General features: G+C 49.6%; 1 protein-coding gene across 1 annotated transcript in view; it reads right to left on the bottom strand.

Annotated features, from left to right (window-relative positions):
- The window catches only part of NID2 (nidogen 2), a 100,401-nt gene that overhangs the window by 19,278 nt on the left and 55,681 nt on the right, over positions 1 to 25,442 (bottom strand). Inside the window, exons 7-12 of the mRNA XM_081191170.1 lie at positions 23,406 to 23,606; positions 19,583 to 19,813; positions 14,842 to 14,985; positions 13,405 to 13,533; positions 5,606 to 5,749; positions 3,455 to 3,574 (exon numbers count right to left, since the gene is read on the bottom strand). Of these exons, the coding sequence (XP_081047296.1) occupies positions 3,455 to 3,574; positions 5,606 to 5,749; positions 13,405 to 13,533; positions 14,842 to 14,985; positions 19,583 to 19,813; positions 23,406 to 23,606 (969 nt within the window). The remainder of the gene's footprint in view (positions 1 to 3,454; positions 3,575 to 5,605; positions 5,750 to 13,404; positions 13,534 to 14,841; positions 14,986 to 19,582; positions 19,814 to 23,405; positions 23,607 to 25,442) is intronic.

Here is a 25,442-nt window from a genome sequence, read left to right as displayed (position 1 = left end):
CTGATCGGATCAGCTGATAAGCGGCTTAGCGGCTTAGAAAAAGGGGGGGAAGGGAAAAAACCAGCAGGAACTCGCAAGACATTGTCGTCTTGCGAAGCAAGCCCATAGGAAATTCGTTTTGTGAAGCACCTCCAAAACGGAAAACTCTTTCGTCTAGCGAGTTTTCCGTCTTGCGAGGCATTCGTCTTGCGGGGCACCACTGTATGTCCGGGAAAATCTGGCGTATGGCACCCCTGGCATTTCAGACAACCTCTCTCCATGTCTAAAGTCCACATGGGTTTGTGCAGACAAGCCCTGCTCCTGTGTGCAACCACACAGCACCCTTGCACCCTGCCATCAACATCTGTGGAGGCGAAAAGGAGTTAGAACTGTATCGCTAGTGAACTTCGTGGCGTGATGCGGATTTGAACCCGGACCTTTGACACCATGGTCCAACATCCTACGGCGCTATGTCTCTGCGGACATGAGGCCATTCTGTTGGGAGGCAGCAATGCTTCTGAATACCAGTTGCTGAAAACACAGGAGGGGAGAGGGCTCTTGAGTTCGAATCCTGCTTGTGGGTTCCCCCACAGGCATCTGGTTGGACGCTGTGGGGAACCAGGCAGAGGGCCTTCTCGGTAGTGGTGCCCTCCCTGTGGAACGCCCTCCCATCAAGGAAATAAACAACTACAGTGGTACCTTGGTTCTCAAACACCTTGGTACTCATACACCTTGGAACCCAAACACTGCACACCTGGAAGTAATTGTTCCAGTTTGCGAACTGTTTTTGGAAGCTGAACGTGCTCCGCTTTGAGTGTTACGCTGAGCTCTGCCTGTTTTTGCTATTTATTTTGCATTTTTGTTCTTGCAGCTCTTTTTGTTTTGTTTTTGGGACTGCATGGAACCCAGTTCAGCTACTGATTGATTGATTGATTGATTGATTGATTGATTGATTGATTGATTGTGTGACTGCAGTACATTATTTATTGCTGTCAGGGGTTCAGGAGCAGAGGCGAGGGCAAGGGAGGAAACAGAGAGCGAGGGGGAGGAGGCTGAAGAGAAAATGAGTGATGACGACGACCCGAGATCTCCGAGTCTTTCCAGTGAATCAGAAGATTCACAGAAAGGAGCGCCAGTGGCCAGAGCAAGGGGGGAGCCTAGGGGGACACCCCAGGAAGAAGGGTCCAGAGGGGGCTCAGAGGGGAGCAGTTGGAAATCGGGACCAGCGGCACCAACAGAGCGCAGTGGAGAGGAAGGGCGCCAGGTATCAAGCGCTGGCAGCTCGCAACAGGAGGGAGGGCACGAGTCAGGAGTGGCCACACCTCCATCGGGGAGCGAAGAAACGGTTAAGCGGAAAGTGGGAGGTTGGGCGCGTGCGCCAAGTTCAAATGCACAGGAAGGTGGCGCAGTAAGCAGCCCGGAAAGGGAGCCAGGTCCTAAAGCCCGACGCAAGGAGACAGAAGGGTCTGGGGGGTCAGCGTCAGAAGAGTCCAGGAAGGAAGAGACTGCGGGGGGCAGAGGGACCCAGAGAAGAACGGTCAGGCGGAAAAGGTGGAGTAAGGCTAGGGTATTAAGCTGGTGTACAGGGGGCGGAGACTCAGACGGAGCTTCGCCGGTCTAACCCATAAGACGTAGAGCTGCACGCGGCAGCTTGAGAATGGAAACTGTAACTCAATAAAGACTTTTATAAAGTGAACGCTGGCTAGCGTGATCCTCTGTGAGCTAGGATCTGGAAGCAGCTCTGACAATTGCTTTCATTTTACGGATCAATGGTCTCGTTAGATGGTAAAATTCATGTAAAATTGCTGTTTTAGGGGTTGTTTTTAAAAGCCTGAATGGATGAATCCATTTTGCATTACAGTGGTACCTTGGGTTACATACGCTTCAGGTTACAGACTCCGTTATCCTCGGGTTAAGAACTTTGCTTCAGGATGAGAACAGAAATCGCGCACTGGCGGAGCAGCAGCAGCAGCAGGAGGTCCCATTAGCTAAAGTGGTGCTTCAGGTGAAGAACAGTTTCAGGTTAAGAACAGACCTCCAGGTTAAGAACAGACCTCCAGAATGAATTAAGTTCTTAACCCGAGGTACCACTGTACTTTCTATGGGAAAGCGCCTCAGTTTTGGAACGCTTTGTTTTTGAAACAGACTTCTGGAACGGATTAACTTTGAGAACCAAGGTATCACTGTATCTGACTTTTAGAAAACATCTGAAGGCAGCCCTGTTTAGGGAAGTTTTTAATGTTTGATGTTTTATCATGTTTTTAATATTCTGTTAGGAAACCCAGCCAGATGAGCGGGGTATAAATAGATACATTATTATTATAAATTATTACAGTGGTACCTCGCAAGACGAATGCCTCGCAAGACGGAAAACCCGCAAGACGAAAGGGTTTTCTGTTTTGGAGACGCTTCGCAAGACGAATTTCCCTATGGGCTTGCTTCGCAAGAAGAAAGCCCATAGGGAAATCTCCGGGGACGTCTTTTAAATGCTGGTGGTGGGGAGCAAAGCCTTTCCCCCCCTCCGGCCTTCAGAAGAGGTCCAGGAAGGCCGGCGGGGGCCGAAAGGCTTTGCTCCCCACCGCCAGCATTTTAAAAGCAGTCCGGGATAGCAGGGAAGCGCTTCCCGCTATCGCGGACGGCTTTTGAAGGCAGGCAGGGGGGAGCAAAGAGTTTCGCCCCCCGCCCGCCTTCAGAAGAGGTCCTGGACCTCTTCTGAAGGCGGACGGGGGGCGAAAGTCTTTGCTCCCCCCTGCCTGCCTTCCCGGGAGAGCGGAGAAAGGCAGCACGTTTCTCTGCTGTCCCGGACGGCTTTTGAAGGCAGGCGGGGGGGAGCAAAGACTTTCGCCCCCCGCCCGCCTTCCTCTTCTGAAGGCGGGCGGGGGACAAAAGTCTTTGTCCCCCCTGCCTGCCTTCCCAGGGGCTTTTACATCGCCCCGGACAGCGGAGAAGTCCTCCGCTGTCCCGGGGTTTTTTAAAATGCTGGGGGTGGGAAGAAAAGCCCTTGTGTCCCCCTCCCAGCCTTCAGAAGAGGTTGGGGGACAGACTGTCCCCGGACCTGGTCTGAAGGCGGTTTCCATAGGAACGCATTAATTGATTTTCAATGCATTCCTATGGGAAACCGTGCATCGCAAGACGAAAAACTCGCAAGAAGAAAAAACTTGCGGAACGAATTAATTTTGTCTTGCGAGGCACCACTGTATTACAACAGGCTGCTGGACTGAATGTGCCACTGACTGATCCAGCAAGCTCTTTTTACCTTCTTATGTTATTTTTGAACCAGGCTAGAAATTGAGGCCCTAACCCTTTCTGACTTCCTCATTTATCCCATGTGCATTGTAGCTCTCAGTCTGGAAACCTGCCTCGGCCATGACCTCAGGACCTCCAGCCAAGCTCCCCACCGGAAGGGCGCTGGGTGTTTGGGCAGCTGAAACATCGCAATCGAGCAGAGCCAGTTCTCCAGCCCCTGAAGCCGTACCTGGAGAGCAGCGGAAGCCGTCGCCTTCGTAGCCAGCGAAACAGCGGCAGGAGAAGGAGCCGGGAGAATTGTAGCAATCGGCTGCCTGGTGGCACCTTCTCTCCGCACATTCGTCCACATCTGTGGAAGAGGAAGAAAAGACTGGGAGTATACAGGGAATAAATAGCCTGGGAAGCAGTTTGGACACAGGGATGTCCCAAGATGTATTGGGGTCCAAGGGAGCAAAATAAGAATTTTCCGTCTAACTACTGTTGTCTGTGCTCTGGTAACCTCAAGGTTAGATTACTGCAATGCGTTATACGTACGGCTGCCTCTGAAGACAGTTTGGAAACTTCAGCTGCAGAATTCAGAGGCCAGGTTGCTCACCGGATCAAGATGGTTTGAGCATATTACACTGATCCTGGTCCGACTCCACTGGCTACCAATTAGTTTCTGGGCCCAATTCAAAGTGCTGGTTTTGGTTTTTGGACCCCAATATCTCAAGGACCACCTCTTTCTATATGAACCTACCCAGACCCTAAGAGCATCTTCCCAGGCCTTTGTTTGTGTGCCTCCTCCTCAAGAGGTCCAGAGGGTGGCAACACAAGAACGGGGCCTTCTCTGCAGTGGCTCTCCATCTGTGGAAAGCTCTCCCCAGGGAAGTTCGCCTGGCGCCTTCATTATACACCTTTAGGCGCCAGGCAAAAACGTTCCCTTTTTTGGTTGACCTGATCCGATACCCTTCAAAATGTGGCTCTTTTGGGGGGGTATTATTGGGTTGGGACGTGGGTGGTGCTGTGGGTTAAACCACAGAGCCTAGGACTTGCTGATCAGAAGGTCGGTGGTTCGAATCCCCGCGATGGGCTGAGCTCCCGTTGCTCGGTCCCTGCTCCTGCCAACCTAGCAGTTCGAAAGCACAAAAGTGTAAGTAGATAAATAGGTTCCACTCCGGCGGGAAGGTAAACGGCATTTCCGTGAGCTGCTCTGGTTTGCCAGAAGTGGCTTAGTCATGCTGGCCACATGACCCGGAAGCTCTACACCCGCTCCCTCAGCCAATAAAGCGAGATGAGCGCCACAACCCCAGAGTCGGCCACGACTGGACCTAATGGTCAGGGGTCCCTTTACCTTTATTATTGGGTTAGTGCTTGGGGGGGGGGGTAAATAGTCAGTATATAAATTTTACACATGCTTGAGAAGGCAGGTGTTCCCTTCCTGGGAGTTTGGCATCAGGAGCAAAGGCGAAAGAAATATCTTGAGCCCCTAAAATCTCCAGAGCCGAAAAACCACTAAGCCCTGCTCTGACGTGGCTCTGTGACAAATGCTCTCTTGTTCCAAAAGTGGTACGGGGGGAAACTGGCTCAAAGTTTCAAACGTCAAGTCCGAGAGGCAATAATGGACTCTCAAACTAATATTATTTAGAAGGTAATAAGTGATGATGAGTTAGAGTAGGGAGAGAGAGAAAGAAAGAGAGAGAGAGATGAACGAGGCATCATTTTTAAAGCACATCCCGTTCAGACTGATAGGAAAAGGAACAGGTTTTTAGACCATTTTCACACACAAGAGAAAAAAAGCAGGATGCACTTTTCGCAAACGCCGTGGCTATGAACTGTTAGGTGTCTGCCTGCAGTTTAATCACCTGAGAGCTTCTATTTCCAAATAAATATATAAATAAGCAAAACCTCAATGTGTCATTTTTCTGGCAAATTCGTGAAGGATGGGAATTGTCGATTTTACAAATCTGAGATACTTTGCAAGAACGTGTTTAAACGGAATTGTGTTGAAATCATCGATTTCCTAATCATTTGAGGTCGTAATTCTAATCTCAAGTGTGATTGCTGTTCCAGTTCTGCGCCATCTGTACCATTTAATTTTGTTTATTGGTTTGTTTGCACACTCCTGTGTCACAGTGAGTATATCTAAGTGGCTTTTAGCAATAAAAGCACAAAACCATAATGAAAGAAAAACGGACATCCATTAACCAATGTGGGAGGATGTATCCTTAATTAGCTGCATAGGCCTGGGGGGAAAGAAAAGTTTTCAGCAGGTTCTTAAAGCGTCCGCTGAATCTCTAGTGGGGGAGAGTTCCAGAGGACCAGACCAATTTCCTAATGGTCTCGGAATCACCAAGGAAGGACAAGGCAAAGCCCAAGGCAAACCTCTTCTTCCACTTACCTGTGCAGTTGTGCCCATTGCCCGTGTAACCAGTGAGGCACACACAGCTGAACGAACCCCCTCCGTGGTAGACGCATTGCGCCTGGTCGGACGGGGCGCAGGTGTGAGTGCCGTCTGTGCAGGGGTCGGATGGTGGGGCAACGGCTGGAAAGGAATGAAATCGGGAGTCAGCTATTATTGTGCAATCAAGATTCTTTCCGCTGTTGTCGCATACCTAAATAATGTCCATTTTTCTTTTGGTAGCTCTTGATTTGAGATACCTAACAAAAAGTCGTCAGGTGTTTAACAAAATGCATTTTAAACATTTTTTTCAATTCATTGTATATCATTTCCCAGTATTTTTTAATGCATTTGCATTCCCACCACATATGAGAAAATGTTCCTTCCTTTTCCTTACATCTCCAACATATGTTATTTTCTTTCCTAAACATCTTTGCCATTTTCACTGGTGTGATATACCATCTATACATCATTTTCATGTAATTCTCTCTCAATAGTATGCAATCTGTACATTTTATATCAACTTTCCATAATTTTTCCCAACTTTCAAATTGGATGTTGTGTCCCACATCCTCATCCCATTTAATCATAACTGATTTAACCTCTTCCTCTTTGGTATCCCACTCTAATAAAATACTATATGCTTTTTTTAACAATTTAAAATTCTCTTCCGCTATTTCTTTTTGAAGACGGAAGAAATACCATCAATGGAACAATGGCAAGAAAAGCTGATGAACTATGCAGAATTGGCTAAGCTAACAGATAAACTATAAGAGGACAAAAAGGAATTCAAAAGAGTCTGGGAACCATTTACAGTTTATTTGCCGAAACAACAGAATGGACTGGATTCACTGGCAGGATTTGAATAAACTTTCACCATTTCATTTGAGTAACAGATATTTCAGAACAAAATAAAAAAAAAATTCCTTCCAGTAGCACCTTAGGGACCAACTAAGTTTGTTACTGGTATGAGCTTTCGTGTGCATGCACACTTCTTCAGGTACCATGCACACAAAAGGAATAAGCATGGGCCAATGGTACCAAATAGTATGGGAAACAGCCTTACTAGAAAAATTAACCAATAAACTGAAAATGACACGGGGACTAATAGAAGACGATGCCTTCACCCCAATATGGCTCCTCTTTATCACATACACAGCCCAGCAAGACAACGACAAAAATCCACCAACAGCATACAAATCAATATAGAATAATAGAATCATAGAGTTGGAAGAGACCCCAAGGGCCATCGAGTCCAACCCCCTGCCAAGCAGGAAACACCATCAGAGCACTCCTGACATATGGTTGTCAAGCCTCTGCTTAAAGACCTCCAAAGTAGGAGACTCCACCACACTCCTTGGCAGCAAATTCCACTGTCAAACAGCTCTTACTGTCAGGAAGTTCTAACCTGATATGGCTAACCTGATCCAAAACACCCACCCACCCCACTCACACACGAAAACAAAGACCACCACAGCCAACCACAAATGAATAACCTCACCCATGGCCAACCCCAACCTCTCTCACCACCAAAGGAACACAAGTGAACAGCAGAGAACCTGCACAAGCAACGCTGACACCAAACCCTACATATACAGTGGTACCTCGCATTAAGAACTTAACTCGTTCTGGAGGTCCGTTCTTAACCTGAAACTGTTCTTAACCTGAGGTACCACTTTAGCTAATGGGGCCTTCCGCTGCTGCTGCCACCGCCGCGCGATTTCTGTTCTCATCCTGAAGCAAAGTTCTTAACCCGAGATACTATTTCTGGGTTAGCGGAGTCTGTAACCTGAAGCGTCTGTAACCTGAAGCGTCTGTAACCTGAAGCATCTGTAACCTGATGCGTCTGTAACCTGAAGCGTCTGTAACCGGAGGTACCACTGTAGTAAGTAAAATAGAAGCATCGCCACCCGACCCCAACCCCACTCATCTTTTCCCCCCACCTCCTTCCCCCTTTTCCTCCTAATGTCTCAAAAAATGAAACCGATTTGTAAAAAATAAAAAAAATGTTACATGGGTGGGAAATACGAGAGAGAGAGATATTGCACATACCTTTGTAAATCAAGAAAATCTTTAATAAAAATACAGTTAAAAAAAGAAAAAGCGCCGGCTTATCCTCCTCCCCGAGTTCAGTGCTGTCAGCACTGGCGGGGAAAACAGGGAATCAAATCAGAAGCTGGTATGGCTTTCATAATTCCGGGACCGTCCCTGGAAAATCGGGGACTTGGAGGATATGACTGCCTTGCTTGGAGGGCAAGGTCCGCTAAGTGCGCCAGCTTGGGATGCTCACACGAGATCTCGTGGGATGACCCCCCAGGATCTCGAGAGCACCCCAAGAACCGGTGCGTCAAGAGGGCCTTGCTCACCCCCAAGCAAGGTGGAAGGCTTAAAACATCTCTGCCTCGCTTGCATTTCTGTGATGGCCTGGGATTCGGACTCAGAGGCTGAACCTGAGGAATCTCAGCCTGCACAGGAGTCCCCGCCTCCAGAACCACCTGAGCTGGGGCTGGGGCTTGAGCCTGAAGGGTCCTCACCTGTGCTGGGTCCTCAGGAGCAGACACCAGGTGAGTCTGCTCTGGCTCCTGAGGGGATGGAGGACCCATTGCCTGCAGGTGCTCCACTCTCAGCCCCATCAGAGGAAGCTGAGGTTGCCTCTGGGTCCGGTCACCCTCCAGCCTCTCCTGAGCTGCAGAGGCTCAGGGCAGAGAGGCGGAGGGAACTAAGTTCCCGCAGGAGGAGTGCTCGCATCCAGGCCAGGAGAGGCGAGTCACCTGTGGACCGGGGCTGCCCTATGCCTCGGGGAAGATAAAAGCCAGCCAGCCCCAGCCCCAAGTTGCGGGAGCAACATCGTTGGTTGCTAGTTCCTGCCTGAGTTCCTGACCTGCTCTCCTGCCGGAGCTCCTGACCTCACCCGACTCCCTGCCTTGGACCCAGCTTCAGCTTTGACAGACAGCCTCCAAACCCTCAACCTAGGACCGGACTCAGACCACGCCGCACAGTAACCCTCCCCGGGACCAGCACAATTTCACTGGCAGAATTTCAACTGCGTGTGGTTGAAATTGCGCAAGTTACCGTATTTTTCGCCCTATAGGACGCACTTTTCCCCCTCCAAAAATGAAGGGGAAATCTGGGTGTGTCCTATGGGGCGAATGCAGGCTTTTGCTGAAGCTTGGAGAGCGAGAGGGGTCCGTGCGCATGGACCCCTCTCGCTCTCCAGGCTTCAGGAAGCTATCCGCAAGTCTTGCAAGCCCGGCGGGATGTCCCGCGGGCTCGCAAGGCTTGCGGGGCAGCAGCCTGCACTCAAAAGCTGGAGACAGCGGGGAGGCGCAGCACCGCCACCCCGCTATTCCCCGACCTGATCGGGGGGGGAGAAGCTTGCTTCTCTCCCCCCCCCGCCAGCCCCACAAGCTCGGGGGATAGGGGAATGGCGGAGCGCCACCACCCCGCTATTCCCTGACCTGATCTGGAGGCTGGCGGGGGGAGAAGCAGGCTTGCTTCTCCCCCCGCCAGCCCCACAAGCTCGCGGGATAGAGGGGTGGCAGAGCGCTGCCACCCCGCTATTCCCCGACCTGATCTGGAGGCTGGGGGGGGGGAGAGAAGCAAGCCTGCTTCTCCCCCCGCCAGCCCCACAAGCTCGGGGGATAGGGGGATGGCGGAGCGCTGCCACCCCGCTATTCCCCGACCTGATTGGGAGGCTGGCGGGGGGAGAAGCAAGCCTGCTCCCCCCCGCCAGCCCCACAAGCTCGCGGGATAGCGGGGCAAGCTGTCCCTGAAGGCAGAAGAGGGAGACGGAGCACTCCATCTCCCTCTTCTAGCTTGGGGATGGCTGCGCAAACCTGGGGGTGAAATAAAAAATTTTCCCTTGATTTCCCCCCCAAAAAACTAGGTGCGTCCTATGGGCCGGTGCGTCCTATAGGGCGAAAAATACGGTAAATGCGTGTATGATGCGATTGGACCACACAAGAGGAATCTGGCTCCGGTTTGCTCTGCAACAGAGTGAAAGGATGGGAAACCTTGTGTGTGTCCCCCAGGTTGCTGTGCTAACTTTTCTCAGGATTTCAGGACATCCCACAGGGCTGCTCTCCGCAGTTGCAAAAGATTAGAAATCTGGTGCTGAATTCAGCATTTATTTTTGCTTTTAAAAAGTTACGTTTGTAGTCCTTATGGCCAAATTCAGGAGTGCCGTATCCAATAAAATCTCAGAAGCCGAGAAGTCAACAAAGACTCTCCTAGCTTCCTTCTTTTCCAGATTAACACTATTCCACTGCATGCTTTCCTTCACAGCTAGCTGTAGCTGCAAATGGAAAGTTAATTGATACCATGCCGGAAAAACCCCCAAAGTCAAATTTTCCAACTGATGTCAGCAGAAGCCTGGGAAAAAGAGGTTCCAGAGATTGTGGTATTTGTTCCGCCTGCAAAGGCTGACATTCCCAAGACTTCCCCCTCAAGAAACAAGTTAGGCAATGCTGAGGACTGTGCGCAGACCATAATAAACAAGAGCACAGAGGTCTCACAGAATATGGTTATTGCCTGTGGAATTCAGCTTCCTGAGAAATTCTGCTATCCTGAGGGGGTGGGGAAACAACCAAGGTGCTAGACCTCATGGTTATCTCCGAAAGTGCATGCACAAAACCTGCTCAACAATAGGCCCAGTGGCTCATTGCACCAAACAGCTCCCTCAGCCTTTCCTCACATTTAACCAAAACTGCAAAAGAAAGATAAAAATAGCAAAATATTGCAACTTAAGGTTAACGGCGTGAAGATGGTCAATTTGCATAATAAATGCAGGTTACAGAATCCAGCCCCAGAATTTTATTTTATTTTTAAGTATTTATAAGCGGCCCTGGGATTCTCTTGTGGGCAGAAGAAGCACCTATATCAGAGAAGAGGACACTGGCAGAGGTGCCTCACAATGCCCTGTACCATTTCAGATGGCAGGCATTGCAGGGAGGAGTCGCTTTTGACCATTCCCTGCATGCAGAAAAATAGCTCATCAGGGACCTGCTACTCTACCAGGTGATGCTGAAGTTCTAAATCAGCGTGTGATTTCCAGGAATAAAGAACTGGGCAAAGGGGTTTGAACAGGAGTAGCCAACCTGGCACCCTCCAGAAGCTGTCAGACTACAACTCCCATCACCCCCAGCCAGCAAGACCATTGGTCAGGGCTGATGGGAGCTGGAGTCCAACAAGATGGGGAATTCACCATGCCAGCCACACCTGGGGTGGAGGAAAAAGAAAGTCCATAACTGCCATGCTGAAGAGCGAGGAGGCCATCTGTCGTGGGTGCTTTAGTTTAGATTCCTGCATTTCAGGGGGTTGGGCTAGATGACCCTCAGGGTCCCTTCCAACTCTACAAGTCTATGATTCTATGACGGAGCTCAAGGCCACTTTCAGAGACGGGTGGCTATATGTGTTTTTTTTATCTTGTATTTTTTTGTGCTCTGAACGCCCTGAGATCTACAGATGGAGGACGGTATACAAATACCGTAATTTTCGCTCTATAAGACGCACCCAACCATAAGACGCACCTAGTTTTAGAGGAGGAGAACAAGAAAAAATATTTTCTCCCTCTCTGCGCAGCGCCTCTCCAGCAAAGCGGGAAGAGAAATGGAAGGGGCTCCGTTTCTCCTCCAGCTTTGCTGAAGGGGCGCTGCGCAGAGAGCAAAAGCAGCGATCCCTCTTGCTGTTCTGGCTTCTGGGATAGCCATGCCAAACCTCTTCAAGGCAGGGGGAGCGTTCCAATAGCCACCGATCCCTCTCGCTCTCCTGGCTTCAGTGAAAGCTGCGCAGCCTGCATTCTCTGCATAAGACGCACACACATTTCCCCTTACTTTTTAGGAGGGGAAAAGTGCGTCTTATAGAGCGAAAAAGACAGTAATCGTCACAATAAAGTGAATTTGCACTTTAGGGACGCAGGTGGCGCTGTGGGTTAAACCACAGAGCCTAGGACTTGCTGATCAGATGGTCAGCGGTTCACATCCCCGCAATGCGGTGAGCTCCCGTTGCTCGGTCCCTGCTCCTGCCAACCTAGCAGTTCAAAAGCATGCCAGTGCAAGTAGATCAATAGGTACCACTCCAGCGGGAAGGTAAACGGCATTTTCGTGCGCTGCTCTGGTTCACCAGAAGCAGCTTAGTCATGCTGGCCACACGACCCGGAAGCTGTATGCCGGCTCCCTCGGCCAGTAAAGCGAGATGAGCGCCAGAACCCCAGAGTCGGTCACGACTAGACCTAATGGTCAGGGGTCCCTTTACCTTTAAAGTGAATTTACAGGTGCATTCAACAGACGTGCCAACAGAGAAAATCCCATTGCAGAAAAACGGAAAGGGGGGTGGTAGCTAAACAGCAGGAGAAAAGCAGTCAACTGTTTCTTTTCTGATACAAAACAGAGCCCGGACGTGCACTGTCCACCCAGAGCAACGCAAACCAGCTCCTCCCCAGACTGAAGCCAAGAGAAGACTTGCGCAGAAGACACACAAGTGTACATGAAATAAGGGGTCAAAGGAGGACTCCAGCTGGCCGGGCTGGCTCGAGACATTTCGGGAACCTGCGACGCAAATCCAAAACGACAGCCCCCCTCACACCAATCCACATGGGGCAGGATCCGTCAGGAGGCTCTCTTGAGCAAGAATAAGCAAAACGATTTCTTGGCAGCTCAGCGATAGAAACCAAGTTTGCAAGAACGCAGAGAGCAAGCAATGGGGACAGAGGCCTTGTCTCCTAGAGTTCCCAGAGAACTGCTGCCAGTCCGAGCAGCCAATACTGAACTGGATTGTTTTCTTATTCATTCCATAAAAAATTATATACCGCTTGTTCGTTAAACAAAACAAAACAAAAAAAACCCTCAATGCCGTTTGTAAAAAGATAAAACCAGAAAATCAATACAATTACAGTGGTACCTCTGGTTACGTACTTCATTCGTTCCGGAGGTCTGTTCTTAACCTGAAACTGTTCTTAACCTGAAGCACCACTTTAGCTAATGGGGCCTCCCGCCGCTGCCACGCGATTTCTGTTCTCATCCTGAAGCAAAGTTCTTAACCTGAAGCACTATTTCTGGGTTAGCGGAGTCTGTAACCTGAAGCGTATGTAACCCGAGGTACCACTGTACAGCCATACATACAAAAATGAAAAGACTAAAACCCACATTAACTTTCTAAGCTTCCAGGGGAGGGGAGCTTGTCTCAGCAGGAATGTTTTTAGCAGGCGCCGAAAAGAGTAAAGGGAAGACGCCTGCGTGGTCTCAACAGGCAGGGAGTTCCAAAGTTGACACGATCCAGACAAATGCAGAAAATGGAGATTATGTGGCACCAGCAGGAGTGCCAAAGAACAAAAGTACAGTGGTACCTTTAGTTGTGGACACGATCCGTTTCGGGGTGCCGTTCGCACCCCGAAAAGTCCACCTCTTCCGTGCATGTGCACTGTGCGATTGAGCGCTTCTGCGCATGCGCGAAGCACGCAGATTGCTTTTGTGCATACGCACAGTGCGCAGAACGCCTCTGCGCATGCGCGTGCGGCAAAACCCAGAAGTATACATTTCTGGGTTTGCATCGTTCGCAAGCTGAAAAGACGCAACATGAACCTAACGCAACACGTGGTATGATTGTATAAGGCAGCTTCCAAATTCTCTTTTCCCCCTTTAATGGCAAAAGGAGCATCTTTGAGGGCGCAGAATGCCAACCACAGCTAAGTCGAGGGATGCCACTGTCCACAGTCGCCCAATGCGTCCTTCTCCCCATCGCTTACTGCCCATATTTCAGAGTTTGCGCCTCCCTCATTGAGGACACGCCTTCTTCACCCTTACCTACACAAGTGGCCCGGTCCCCTGCGATCTGGTATCCACTTGGGCACTCACACCGGTAGCTGCCGGGCGTGTTGACGCAGACGGACTCCGGGCTGCACCTACTGCGTCCCTCTTGGCATTCGTTGACATCTGAGGAGGAGGAGAGGGGGGCAGGATGAATGGGGAGAAAAACGCTCGGGCCGAATCTTCCAGGCGGTTCCGGCGTCATTTCACATTATCAGCTGCACAGCCACCAACTCCCCAGCCCTCTGCCCCCCCCCCCGGCATCCCCCTCCCCATGGCTCATTCCGGCCGGGATGTTCATTCCCCCATCCAGCTACAAAAACATCACCAGAGCCAAACAGATCCAGATGTTTTCCAGGGAAAACAAAGTTCCAAGGCTTAACCTCTTAAGCGTGCTAAACAGGCACAGATCGGCTTCAAATCACTCTAACTGCGGGGGCAAAAGTTCCCATCCTTCGACCCCCCCCCCAGCTCCTTGGCGTAATGGTAAGACGCATAGATTGATATATTTTTATATAGGGAGAACATTCACAAATTAACTACAGTACTTGTAGCTTGGTGGTCATGCCTGCCTCCAGTGCACAGCTGTCAACGTTTCCCTTTTCTTGCAAGGAATCCTATTCAGAATACAGTGGTGCCCCGCAAGACGAACGCCTCGGAAGACGAAAAACTTGCTAGACGAAGGAGTTTTTCATTTTCTTAGCCGCTTCGCAAGACGCATTTCCCTATGGGCTTGCTTTGTAAAACGAAGCTTGCCCCGCAAGCTCCGGGGATAGCGGGGATAGCGGGGAAGCGCAGCGCGTCTTCCCCTCTGTCCCCGGACCCCTTTTGAACCAAGGGGCGGCAACAGGGAGAAGCGATCTTCTCCCCTCCGCCCCTTGCTTCAAAAGAGGGGACAGAGGGGAAGGCACGCGCGCGCCTTCCCCTCTCTCCCCGGACCCCTTTTGAACCAAGGGGCGGCAACGGGGAGAAGCGATTCTCCCCGCTGCCCCTTCCCTTGCTTTAAAACAGGTCCAGGGCTTCCCCTCTGTCCCCGGACGGTCTCCATAGGAACGCACTGATTGATTTTCAATGCATTCCTATGGGAAACCATGCTTTGCAAGACGAAAAACTCGCAAGAAGAAAAAACTTGCGGAACGAATTAATTTCGTCTTGCGAGGCACCACTGTAAGGCAATTTCCCTTTAAAAAGGGTAAACGTTGACAGCTATGCTCCAGTGACCAGGAGTTCCACAGTTTAACTCCACACTACATAAATCCTTCTTATTATCTGTCCTGACTCTTGGAATCCCCACTTGGCCTTTTAGGCTCACCTGGTGCCCTTGTGGCAGTCACTATCCCTCAGCCCAGTCTCCCTCACGGGCGTTGCCTTTAGCTCCTTGATGGGAAAGTGGGAGGTCAAGGTTGAAGTAATAGTAACAGCAGCAATGCTTACCTGCACATTCCTTGCCATCACCCCAATATCCGGCAGAGCACTCGCAGCTGTAATCCAGACCAGACCCTGGGTGGCAGCGGGCTGTTGTGTCGCATGAGTGCGTGCCATCGTAGCAGGGGTTCAAGGTGACTGTCCCAGAATCCTCTACAGGTGACAAGAAAAGTGTGTACTTTTTTTAGTAATAATAATAATTTATTATTTCTACCCCGCCCATCTGGCCGGGTTTCCCCAGCCACTCTGGGCAACTTCCAACAAAAGACTACAAATACATTAAAACATCAGTCATTAACAACTTCCCTAAATAGAGTTGCCTTCAGATGTCTTCTAAAAGTCAGATAGTTGTTTATGCCCTTGACATCTAATGGGAGGGCGTTCCACAGGGCAGGTGCCACCACCAAGAAGGCCCTCTGCTTGGTTCCCTGTAACCTCACATCTTGCAGGGAGGAAACCGCCAGAAGGCCCTCGGAGCTGGACCTCAGTGTCCAGGCTGAATGATTGGGATGGAGACGCTCCTTCAGGTATACCGGGCCGAGGCCGTTTAGGGCTTTCAAGGTCAGCACCAACACTTTGAATTTTGCTCAGAAACATACTGGGAGCCAACGTACATCTTTCAAGACCGGTGTTATGTGGTCTCGGCGGTAGTACAGCTTACATTAATTTTTATTAATTTTGTTCAACATCACATAATAAAATATCCAAACCTAAAAGCTGGTGTTCAGGCAATGCATGCAAAACAACAAACAAATAACCTAATTTCTTATCCCGGTTGACTGTTTGTATAGAAGGCGGTAAACTGTTTAAGTTAACCAATAAGTGTGTGGAGAGTTTCCTATTTCCGTTTTTAGCTGGGGAAGTAATATAAAGCTGTGCCATTCAATGACAAAGGAGTCTTTGTGCTAAACGCCTCTGCACCAATGTTGTTATTTTATTTTTCCACAGGCGCTATTGGCTAGACTTCACACGGACAGGTTTTAAAGAGAAGATGCAGAAGGAAGTAAGGAAGACTCAGAGCTTGAGACCCCTCCCTCTGCCATCCTCTGTATTTTTTTTGGGGGGGGGGAGCAGGGGGAATGGCTGCTTGGTTTCCGTTCCACATTTATATCATATGCTTCCTCCAATGTTCTCAAGAGAGTATACCTGTCGTGGTCTCACTTTATTCTGACAGCAATCTTGCAAGGTAGGATTGCATTATCTAGCCATCACAGAGTCTGCCTTTAAATACTGTTGTTGTTGTTGTTTAGTCGTGTCCGACTCTTCGTGATCCTATGGACCAGAGCAGGCCAGGCACTCCTGTCTTCCACTGCCTCCCGCAGTTTGGTCAAACTCATGCTGGTAGCTTCGAGAACACTATCCAACCATCTCGTCCTCTGTCGTCCCCTTCTCCTTGTGCCCTCCATCTTTCCCAACATCAGGGTCTTTTCCAGGGAGTCTTCTCTTCTCATGAGGTGGCCAAAGTCTTGGAGCCTCACCTTCAGGATCTGTCCTTCCAGTGAGCACTCAGGGCTGATTTCCTTCAGAATGGAGAGGTTGGATCTTCTTGCAGTCCATGGGACTCTCAAGAGTCTCCTCCAGTACCATAATTCAAAAGCATCAATTCTTCGGCGATCAGCCTTCTTGATGGTCCAGCTCTCACTTCCATACATCACTACTGGGAAAACCATGGCTTTTACTATACAGACCTTTGTTGGCAAGGTGATGTCTCTGCTTTTTAAGATGCTGTCTAGGTTTTTCATTGCTTTTCTCCCAAGAAGCAGGTGTCCTTTAATTTCATGGCTGCTGTCACCATCTGCAGTGATCACGGAGCCCAAGAAAGTAGAATCTCTCACTGCCTCCATTTCTTCCCCTTTTATTTTCCAGGAGGTGATGGGCCCAGTGGCCATACTAGTTGCTAGGAATCCATACTAGTTGCTCTGTACTAGTTGCTCTGTACATTCTGCAGTGGATTGTTGTTGTTGTTTAGTCATTTAGTCGTGTCCGACTCTTCGTGACCCCCTGGACCAGAGCACGCCAGGCACTCGTGTCTTCCACTGCCTCCCGCAGTTTGGTCAAGCTCATGCTGGTAGCTTCGAGAACACTGTCCCACCATCTCGTCCTCTGTCGTCCCCTTCTCCTTGTGCCCTCCATCTTTCCCAGCATCAGGGTCTTTTCCAGGGAGTCTTCTCTTCTCATGAGGTGGCCAAAGTATTGGAGCCACAGCTTCACAGTCTGTCCTTCCAGTGAGCACTCCATATATATGTAAATCTATATATTGATATTGAAATACTTGAAATACTTTATTGTCACTTGTACAACTTGTATACAGTGAGATTACACGAGCACCCCCCACTCAGCTCTCTTAGTCTTAATTCCCCTCGTTTACTGACGCACACCCACCAAATCCGAAAGTCAGTTGCCCTGTTGTTATCTTTTCATTCAGCAGCCTAACAGCCCACAGATAGAATCTGTTCTTTACCCTGTTGGTGTGACTAATCATGCTTCTAGTTTTTCTCCCCGAGGGCAGGAGATCAAGAAAGTGCCGGCCAGGGTGTGAATCATTCCTGAGAATTTTCCTCAGGCAACATTCTTCTGCTATTTCATCCAGCGGATTCATGGGACAGCCCATAATATCTTGTGCTGTATTCACCACCCTCTGTAAAAGGCAAAGGGACCCCTGACCATTAGGTCCAGTCATGGCCGACTCTGGAGTTGCGGCGCTCATCTCACTTTACTGGCTGAGGGAGCTGGCGTACAGCTTCCGGGTCATGTGGCCAGCATGACTAAGCCGCTTCTGGCGAACCAGAGCAGCGCACAGAAACGCCGTTTACCTTCCCGCCGGAGTGGTCCCTATTTATCTACTTGCACTTTGATGTGCTTTCGAACTTCTAGGTGGCCAGGAGCAGGGACCGAGCAACGGGAACTCACGCCGTCGCGGGGATTCGGCGCGGCCACAGAATGTTCGGAGATGTGTTAACTCCCGAGAGCGAAGGGGGCCTCTCTCTGAAAACCACGCAGGCAGGAGCTCAGCCAGCCTGCAACACGAACCGCACAACTGATGTTACGAAAGCAAAACAGGACTGTTGCATCTCCTTCCAGAATCTTTGCAAGTTGCTCGTATGTCCTTCTTGCCGTGGCCCAGATGACCGGTTGTCCTCCCAACCATCTCCCCAAGTCCTGCAGTTGTGCAAACAGCTTCATCCTCCTTTGGCTATTTTTACAACCAGGTTATAAAGCGCTTGGATTACAAACTCGAGATCTGGAACTCATTTGTGCGCTTAAGGAAAGAGGGAGGGAGAGGAGGAGAACAACAAACTGCATCTTTTGTTTCTGGAGATGAAGCAGTGAGCAGTAGACCACCCCAACTCTCTCTCTCTCTCTCCCCATGGGAATTCATACCTCTTTCCCCACAAACATTGAAATCACTTCATCGCTACCAGGAAGAAGCCTCATCCATTCCCCAGGATTGCTCCGTTGGATAGCCATTTTCGCAGGTTGCGTTTTGCAAAACCCAGGAGACGAAGGAGAGGGCAACCAAAAGCCCACAAAAGCACCAGCTTTATCATTCCCGCCCTGTGGAACACCCTCCCATCAGATGTCAAGGAAACGAACAACTATCCGACTTTTAGACGACATCTGAAGGCAGACCTGTATCAATCAGTTTTTAATGTTTGATGTTTTATCGTGTTTTTAATATTCTGTTGGGAGCCACCCAGAGTGGCTGGGGAAACCCAGCCAGATGGGTGGGGTATAAATATATTATTATTGCAGTGGTACCTCTGGTTGCAAACGGGATCCGTTCCGGAGGCCCGTTCGCAACATGAAAAGAGCGCAACCCGCAGCGGCGCGTCTGCACACGCACAGGTTGTGATTTGCCGCTTCTACGCATGCGCGTGACATCATTTTGCACTTCTGCGCATGTGCGAGTGGCGAAACCCGGAAGTAACCCTTTCCGTTACTTCCGGGTCACCACAGGATGTAACCTGAAAGAACGTAACATGAAGTGCACGTAACATGAGGTATGACTGTATTGATATTATTCTCCACCACCCAAAAAACCATCCCTGCAGTGTCCTCCGTGGCCAACTCAGTGAAAACGAGGTTTGGGAATGGTGCAGATACGATATGATACGATACGATAATCTTTATTGTCATTGTCCCATACAGAACAACGAAATTGAAAAATCTACATAAAACATTCAAAACCCAACAAGCCTGGTATCCCAGCTATCCCAACCTGGTTAGCACCCTAAAAGCTCTGAGACCCCATTTTTAAATACAATATATTCCCATAGAGACTCCTTAAAGTAAAGATAAAGGGACCCCTGACCATAAGGTCCGGTCATGACCAACTCTGGGGCTGCGGCACTCATCACACTTTATTGGCCGAGGGAGCCAGCGTACAGCTCCTGGGTCATGTGGCCAGCATGACTAAGCCGCTTCTGGCGAACCAGAGCAGCGCACGGAAACGCCGTTTACCTTCCCGCTGGAGCGGTACCTATTGATCTACTTGCACTTTGACGTGCTTTTGAACTGCTTGGTTGGCAGGAGCAGGGACTGAGCAACGGGAGCTCACCCTGTCGCGGGGATTCGAACTGCCGACCTTCTGATCGGCAAGTCCTAGGCTCTGTGGTTTAACCCACAGTGCCACCCGTGTCCCAGAGACTCCTTACACTGCGTTTAAAACCAGAATCGCATTTGGGTAGAAGCCAGCAACTGGCATCTGGCGGCATATTGCCTCTTCCGTGAATCTGCCTGACCAACGTACCTCCCAGCGGTCCGATCTGGTTGGTGACAGCATAGCGAAGCACACTCTCCTCCTCATTGTACAAGGCAAAGATGCGGTCCACAGTCAGCTGCTGGGTGGTGGGGAAGAGCCTGCGGTGATGGGCGTGCCGGCACTCTTGGTAGGTGATGTTTTGGTGCAGGCGGTAAGAGAAGGTTTGGCTGACGTTTCCGGAAACAAGGGAATACTCCCGATAGGACGTGGACGTCACAACTGGGGAAGAGAGGAAAAGGGGAGTGCTGGGTTCGTCTTAGAATATAATAATAATAAAATTTTATTTATATCCTGCCCTCCCCAGCCAAAGCTGGGCTCAGAGCAGCTAACAACAGTAAAATGATACAACATTCTATAATCAATTCATTATAAAATCAGTTCAAATCAAATTGATGGCAACCATTCATAGCTGTCAACCGTCCCTTATTTGGCGGGAAAGTCCCTTATCCCAGCGCCATGTCCTGCTGCTGTCCCTTATTGATGATGTCCCTTAAATTTCCCAGGTTTCAAAGGAAGCAGCTCCTCTCCCTCCCTCCCTCCCTCCCGGCCAGGGAGGAGGAAGGCTCCAACTGTGTTGCTTGGCTGCGTTGCTCACCCAATAAGGAGTCTAAGAACGACTGGGGGGTGGAGCTTGCATGCCTTGTGCCATTCAAATCGGCCGCGTTGCCTGGGGACTCGCCTTTGCTCAGCGCTTCCCAGCGGAGAGGTGACAGTGGTTTTCCTTGCTGCATCCCCTTTGCCGGGTTGCTGCGCTGTGGGAACCACTGCTTGAGGCTTCGTTTGGCTGCTGGTTGACTAAAATCTCTTATTTTGGCTGCTGATCCCTTATTTTCAAGGCTGCTGGTCCCTTATTTTCAAATCTGTAAGTTGACAGCTATGCAACCATTGGGCTAGAGTTCTGTGAAGAATTACCAAAGGAGAGGGTCAGGCTGTGTCTTGGCCAAAGGCCTGGTGGAACAGCTCCGTCTTGCAGACCCTGTGGAAAGATGTCAAGTCCCGCAGGGCCCTAGTCTCTTGTGAGAGAGCGTTCCACCAGATCGGAGCCACAGCCAAAAAAGCCCTGGCTCTGGTTGAGGCCAGCCTAACCTATCTGTGGCCTGGGACCTCCAAGATGTTTTTATTTGAAGACCGTAAGTTTCTCTGTGGGACATACCAGGAGAGGCGGTCCTGTAGGTACGAGGGTCCTAGGCTGTATAGGGCTTTAAAGGTCAAAACCAGCACCTTAAACCTGACCCTGTACTCCACCGGGAGCCAGTGCAGCTGGTATAGCACCAGGTGAATGTGATCCTGTGGCAAGGACCCCGTAAGGAGTCTTGCCGTGGCATTCTGCACCCGCTGGAGTTTCTGGGTCAGTCTCAAGGGCAGCCCCATGTAGAGCGAGTTACAATAATCCAGTCTGGAGGTGACCGTCACGTGGAACACAGTGGCTAGGTCAGGGCGAGAGAGATAAGGAGCCAACTGCTTAGCTTGGTGGAGATGAAAAAATGCCGCCTTTGTTATAGCTACAATCTGCGCCTCCATGGAAAGGGAGGTGTCAAAGATTACACCCAAACTCTTAACGGATGGTGCTGGCACTAGTTGCGCCCCCGCAAGAGATGGGAATTGCCCACCCAATCCCATATCGTCCCGACCCACCCAAAGGACCTCTGTCTTCGAAGGATTTAACTTCAACCAGCTCCCACGTAACCATCCAGCCACAGCTTCCAAACATCTAATCAGTGTGTCTGGGGCCGAGTCAGGATGGCCATCCATCAACAGATAGAGTTGGGGGTCATCAGCATACTGATGGCAACCCAGCCCAAAACTCCAGACAAGCTCCGGACAAAATCACTGCCTCCTCTACAGGTGTGCATCGCAGAATCATAGAATTGTAGAGTTGGAAAGGACCATTTAGGGCCATCTGTAGTCCAACCCCCTGCAATGAAGGAATCTTTTGCCCAAGGTGGGATTCGAACCCACAACCTTGAGATGAAGAGTTTCATGCTCTACCAACTGAGCTATCTCAGTGGTACAGTTATGGCAATCACCCAGAAGTATGTCAGACAGCATGACAGAAAAAGAAAAACAGGCGTGATATGTTTTGCTCTAAAAAAAAAAATTAACAATTTAATGGTGGTTCATTCATATATTCCTTCCTTCCTTCCTTCCTTCCTTCCTTCCTTCCTTCCTTCCTTCCTTCCTTCCTTTCCCCCCCCCCCGGACTTTACTTTATGGTGTTTTGGGTGTTTATTGTTACAGATACTAAGATGCTGCCGCCCACCTTAAGTGAAAAGGCTAACATGACAGATTGCTTCCTTTTGAGCCCAGGCGGTGAATTGTTTTATTTACCGTATTTTTCGCTCCATAAGACGCACCTATTTTTTTAGAGGGTGTCAGGAAACTGACATCAGAGCAACAGGCGAAGGAGAGGCTCTCCGATTCTGCAGGGGAAGGTACCAGCACTAGGGGGAGACGCAGCTTGATAGAGGGGGAAGGAAATCAGCGTAACACCAAGGATACAGGAGAGCAAATGGCAGAGGAGGTGGAAGGGCTCCGGGATTCTTCCTTGGAAGTCAGTGAGGAGAGCACTGATCCTCCACTACCCACGCCCTCCTTGCGCAGGAGACTCCCGCGCAATGAGAGGCGGAGACGATTGGGTGTCAAACAGCTTTTATGCTGGCAAAGGTTTAAGAAACGCCCACAGACAGATTTTGCTAGTGACTGAGGCAGCCACGCTGAGATGGGCTGTGCAGTCAGGACGGTTTAACCCAGGCAGTTAAGCTCCCAAACGGGGACAGTTTACGCACAAGTAACTCCAAACCACTACAGAGGGGGAATGCAAGAAAAAGGATATTCTTTAAAGGGAGCGCTGAGCAGAGCCTGTCTGCATCCCGGTCTCTGCTCAGCGCTCCCTTTCACAAGCCACGTGGAATCAGTGACGGGCTGCCCTTCTCCCTCCTCAGGGAAAAGCCCCCAAGAGCCGCACACAAGCTCCGCATGGCTCTTTAAAGGGAGCGCGGCTTTGGGGGGATTTTCTGGGAGGTGGGGGAAGGGACTGAGGGGCTAAGCCAGAAGCTAGAACAGGGAGAGGGAGCGCTGCACAGCTGTTCTGGCTTCTGGGATAGCTGCGCAGCCTGCATTCGTTCCATAAGATGCACACACATTTCCCCTTACTTTTTAGGAGGGAAAAGGTGCATCTTATAGAGCGAAAAATACGGTATTTAAATTTACATACAGCCCTTCACCTCTCAGGATGGTTCACAGCATAAAAACACAAGATCAAAACGTAAAATGCACAATAAAAACACAAACAAGAACAACACAGATCAATAACACCCTTCCCACAAACACATTTAGAAGAATATGGGGTGCTAGCTCCAGCTAGGAACATAGGATACGATACGATAATCTTTATTGTCATTGTCCCATACATTCAGAAACCAACAAGGCTGCTATCCCAGCTATCCTAGCCTGGTTAGCCCCCTAAAAACTCTGATACCCCATAATTAAATACAATACACGCTTGCTCCATCTAACTCAGCCCTGCCTACGCTGACTGGCTTCAGGGCCAAGCGGGGATTTGAATTATTATTATTATTATTATTATTATTATTATTATTATTATTATTATTACTGACTGACCATCTTGCTGGTTATGAGACTCTTCACAGAACACACTTTTTGCTGCAAACTATGTCTTTTTCCTGCTGAAGAACTTTGGAATGCTCGGCGTACGAAATTGATTCCTATTCGCGGGGGGAAAGACGATTTTGCAAAGTGCAAAACACAACGCAGCTTCTTACGGTCAAACTGAGCCCGGGCTCGTCCATACCTGAATCTGAGTAGTGGTAGATCTCCTTGAAAGGTGCAATGTGGACGGTGAAATCCTCAGGGATGTAGGGCACCTGACCTTGAATTTCAGTCCGAACGCTGAGGTAATTCTCTGCATCCAGCCCGTCGGCGGTTTGCTTGACCGAAACCTTTTCCTCTCCAGGGTAGAAAGTGGCTTCAAAATGGTGAGTGAATTTAGCACCTGTTGTGGGGAGAGGGAAAGACCCGGAATATTTTATTTGTATTTATTTTAAAATTATCTTTCTTAACCACCTTTTGCCATAAGGTTCCTGGGACAACATAACCAGCAACATACGATAAGATAATCTTTATTGTCATTGTCCCATACAGAACAACAGAATTGAAAAAATCTACATTCAGACATTCAGAAACCCACAAGCCTGCTATCCCAGCCTGGTTAACCCCCTAAAAACTCTGATACCCCATAATTAAATACAATATACTCCCACAGAGACTACCTTACACTGCGTTTAAAACCAAAATAGCATTTGGATAGAAACTGTTTCTCAGGCGGCTAGTCCTAGTCTTTATAACCCTGCACCTTCATCCAGAAGGCAGAAGCTGAAAGAGATCATTTCCGGGGTGCGCACTATCTTGCACTATCTCTGCAGCTTTCTTATGGCACCTGGAAGCATAGATTTGATCCAAGGTGGGAAGAGTGCACCCAGTTATTCTCTCCGCAGTCTTTACAACCCTGGACAGCATTGTTTTTCCCCTGACCGTGCAGCTCCCAAACCACACACATGGTCCATAAGTTAATACACTCTCCACAGTACAATGTAACCATGCAAGTCAAAACAGCTTATATAATTATTAAAAGAATGTTCAACAAAAGCAATGCAGTCCAGGTAAATTGAAACGCAGAGCAACCTTAACTGCCAGGATAAACAGGTGTGTCTTTTGCACAGGATAGAGGCAGACAATGAAGGTACCGGGTGCAAGTCTGTGGGGAAGGAGCCCCACAATTTTAGGGACCGCCACAAAATCCCAGGCTGCCATTTCCCACCCCTCTGTCGAACTTAACGCCTGAGAAGTTCTGCAGAGAAGGAGCTCGCTCGGGCTGCCGCCGCTCAAGAGACAGCTTTTTCTTTCCTTTTGATACATTGCCTTTTATTATCTTTCTGCAAAAGAGTTTGGGTTTTATTGCTTCATATGTTGCAAATAGGGACAAGGGTGGCGCTGTGGGTTAAACCACAGAGCCTAAGACTTGCCGATCAGAAGGTTGGCGGTTCGAATCCCCGCGATGGGGTGAGCTCCTGTTTCTCATTCCCTGCTCCTGCCCACCTAGCAGTTCGAAAGCACCTCAAAGTGCCAGTAGATAAATAGGTACCGCTCCGGCGGGAAGGTAAATGAAATTTCCATGCGCTGCCCTGGTTTGCCAGAAGCGCCTTAGTCATGCTGGCCTAATGGTCAGGGGTCCTTTTACCTTTACCTTTACCTTATGTTGCAAATAATAATAATAATAATAATAAATTTTATTTATACCCTGCCCTCCCCAGCCAGAGCCGGGCTCAGGGCAGCTAACACCAATAAAATCACAGTAAAAACATAATAGGGGGGCAAACCAATTTAAAGTACAGGTTAAAATGCAATTTAAAATGCAGCCTCATTTTAAAGGTAAAGGTAAAGGGACCCCTGACCATTAGGTCCAGTCACGGACGACTCTGGGGTTGCGGCACTCATCTCGCTTTATTGGCCGAGGGAGCCGGCATACAGCTTCCGGGTCATGTGGCCAGCATGACTAAGCCGCTTCTGGCGAACCAGAGCAGCGCACGGAAACACCATTTACCTTCCCACTGGAGTGGTACCTATTTATCTACTTGCACTTTGACGTGCTTTTGAACTGCTAGGTTGGCAGGAGCTGGGACCGAGCAACAGGAGCTCACCCCGTCGCAGGGATTCAAACCGCCAACCTTCTGATCGGAAAGTCCTAGGCTCTGTGGTTTAACCCACAGTTCCACCCATGTCCCTCTCATTTTAAAAGTAGCCCATAAATCAAAACCGTAAGGGGAGGGAA

This window comes from Podarcis bocagei (genome assembly GCF_964188305.1).
Source record: "Podarcis bocagei genome assembly, chromosome: 1".
Taxonomy (NCBI): Eukaryota; Metazoa; Chordata; class Lepidosauria; order Squamata; family Lacertidae; genus Podarcis; species Podarcis bocagei.
Note: the sequence above shows the minus strand (reverse complement) of the source record. Positions and strands in the feature narration are given on the sequence as shown.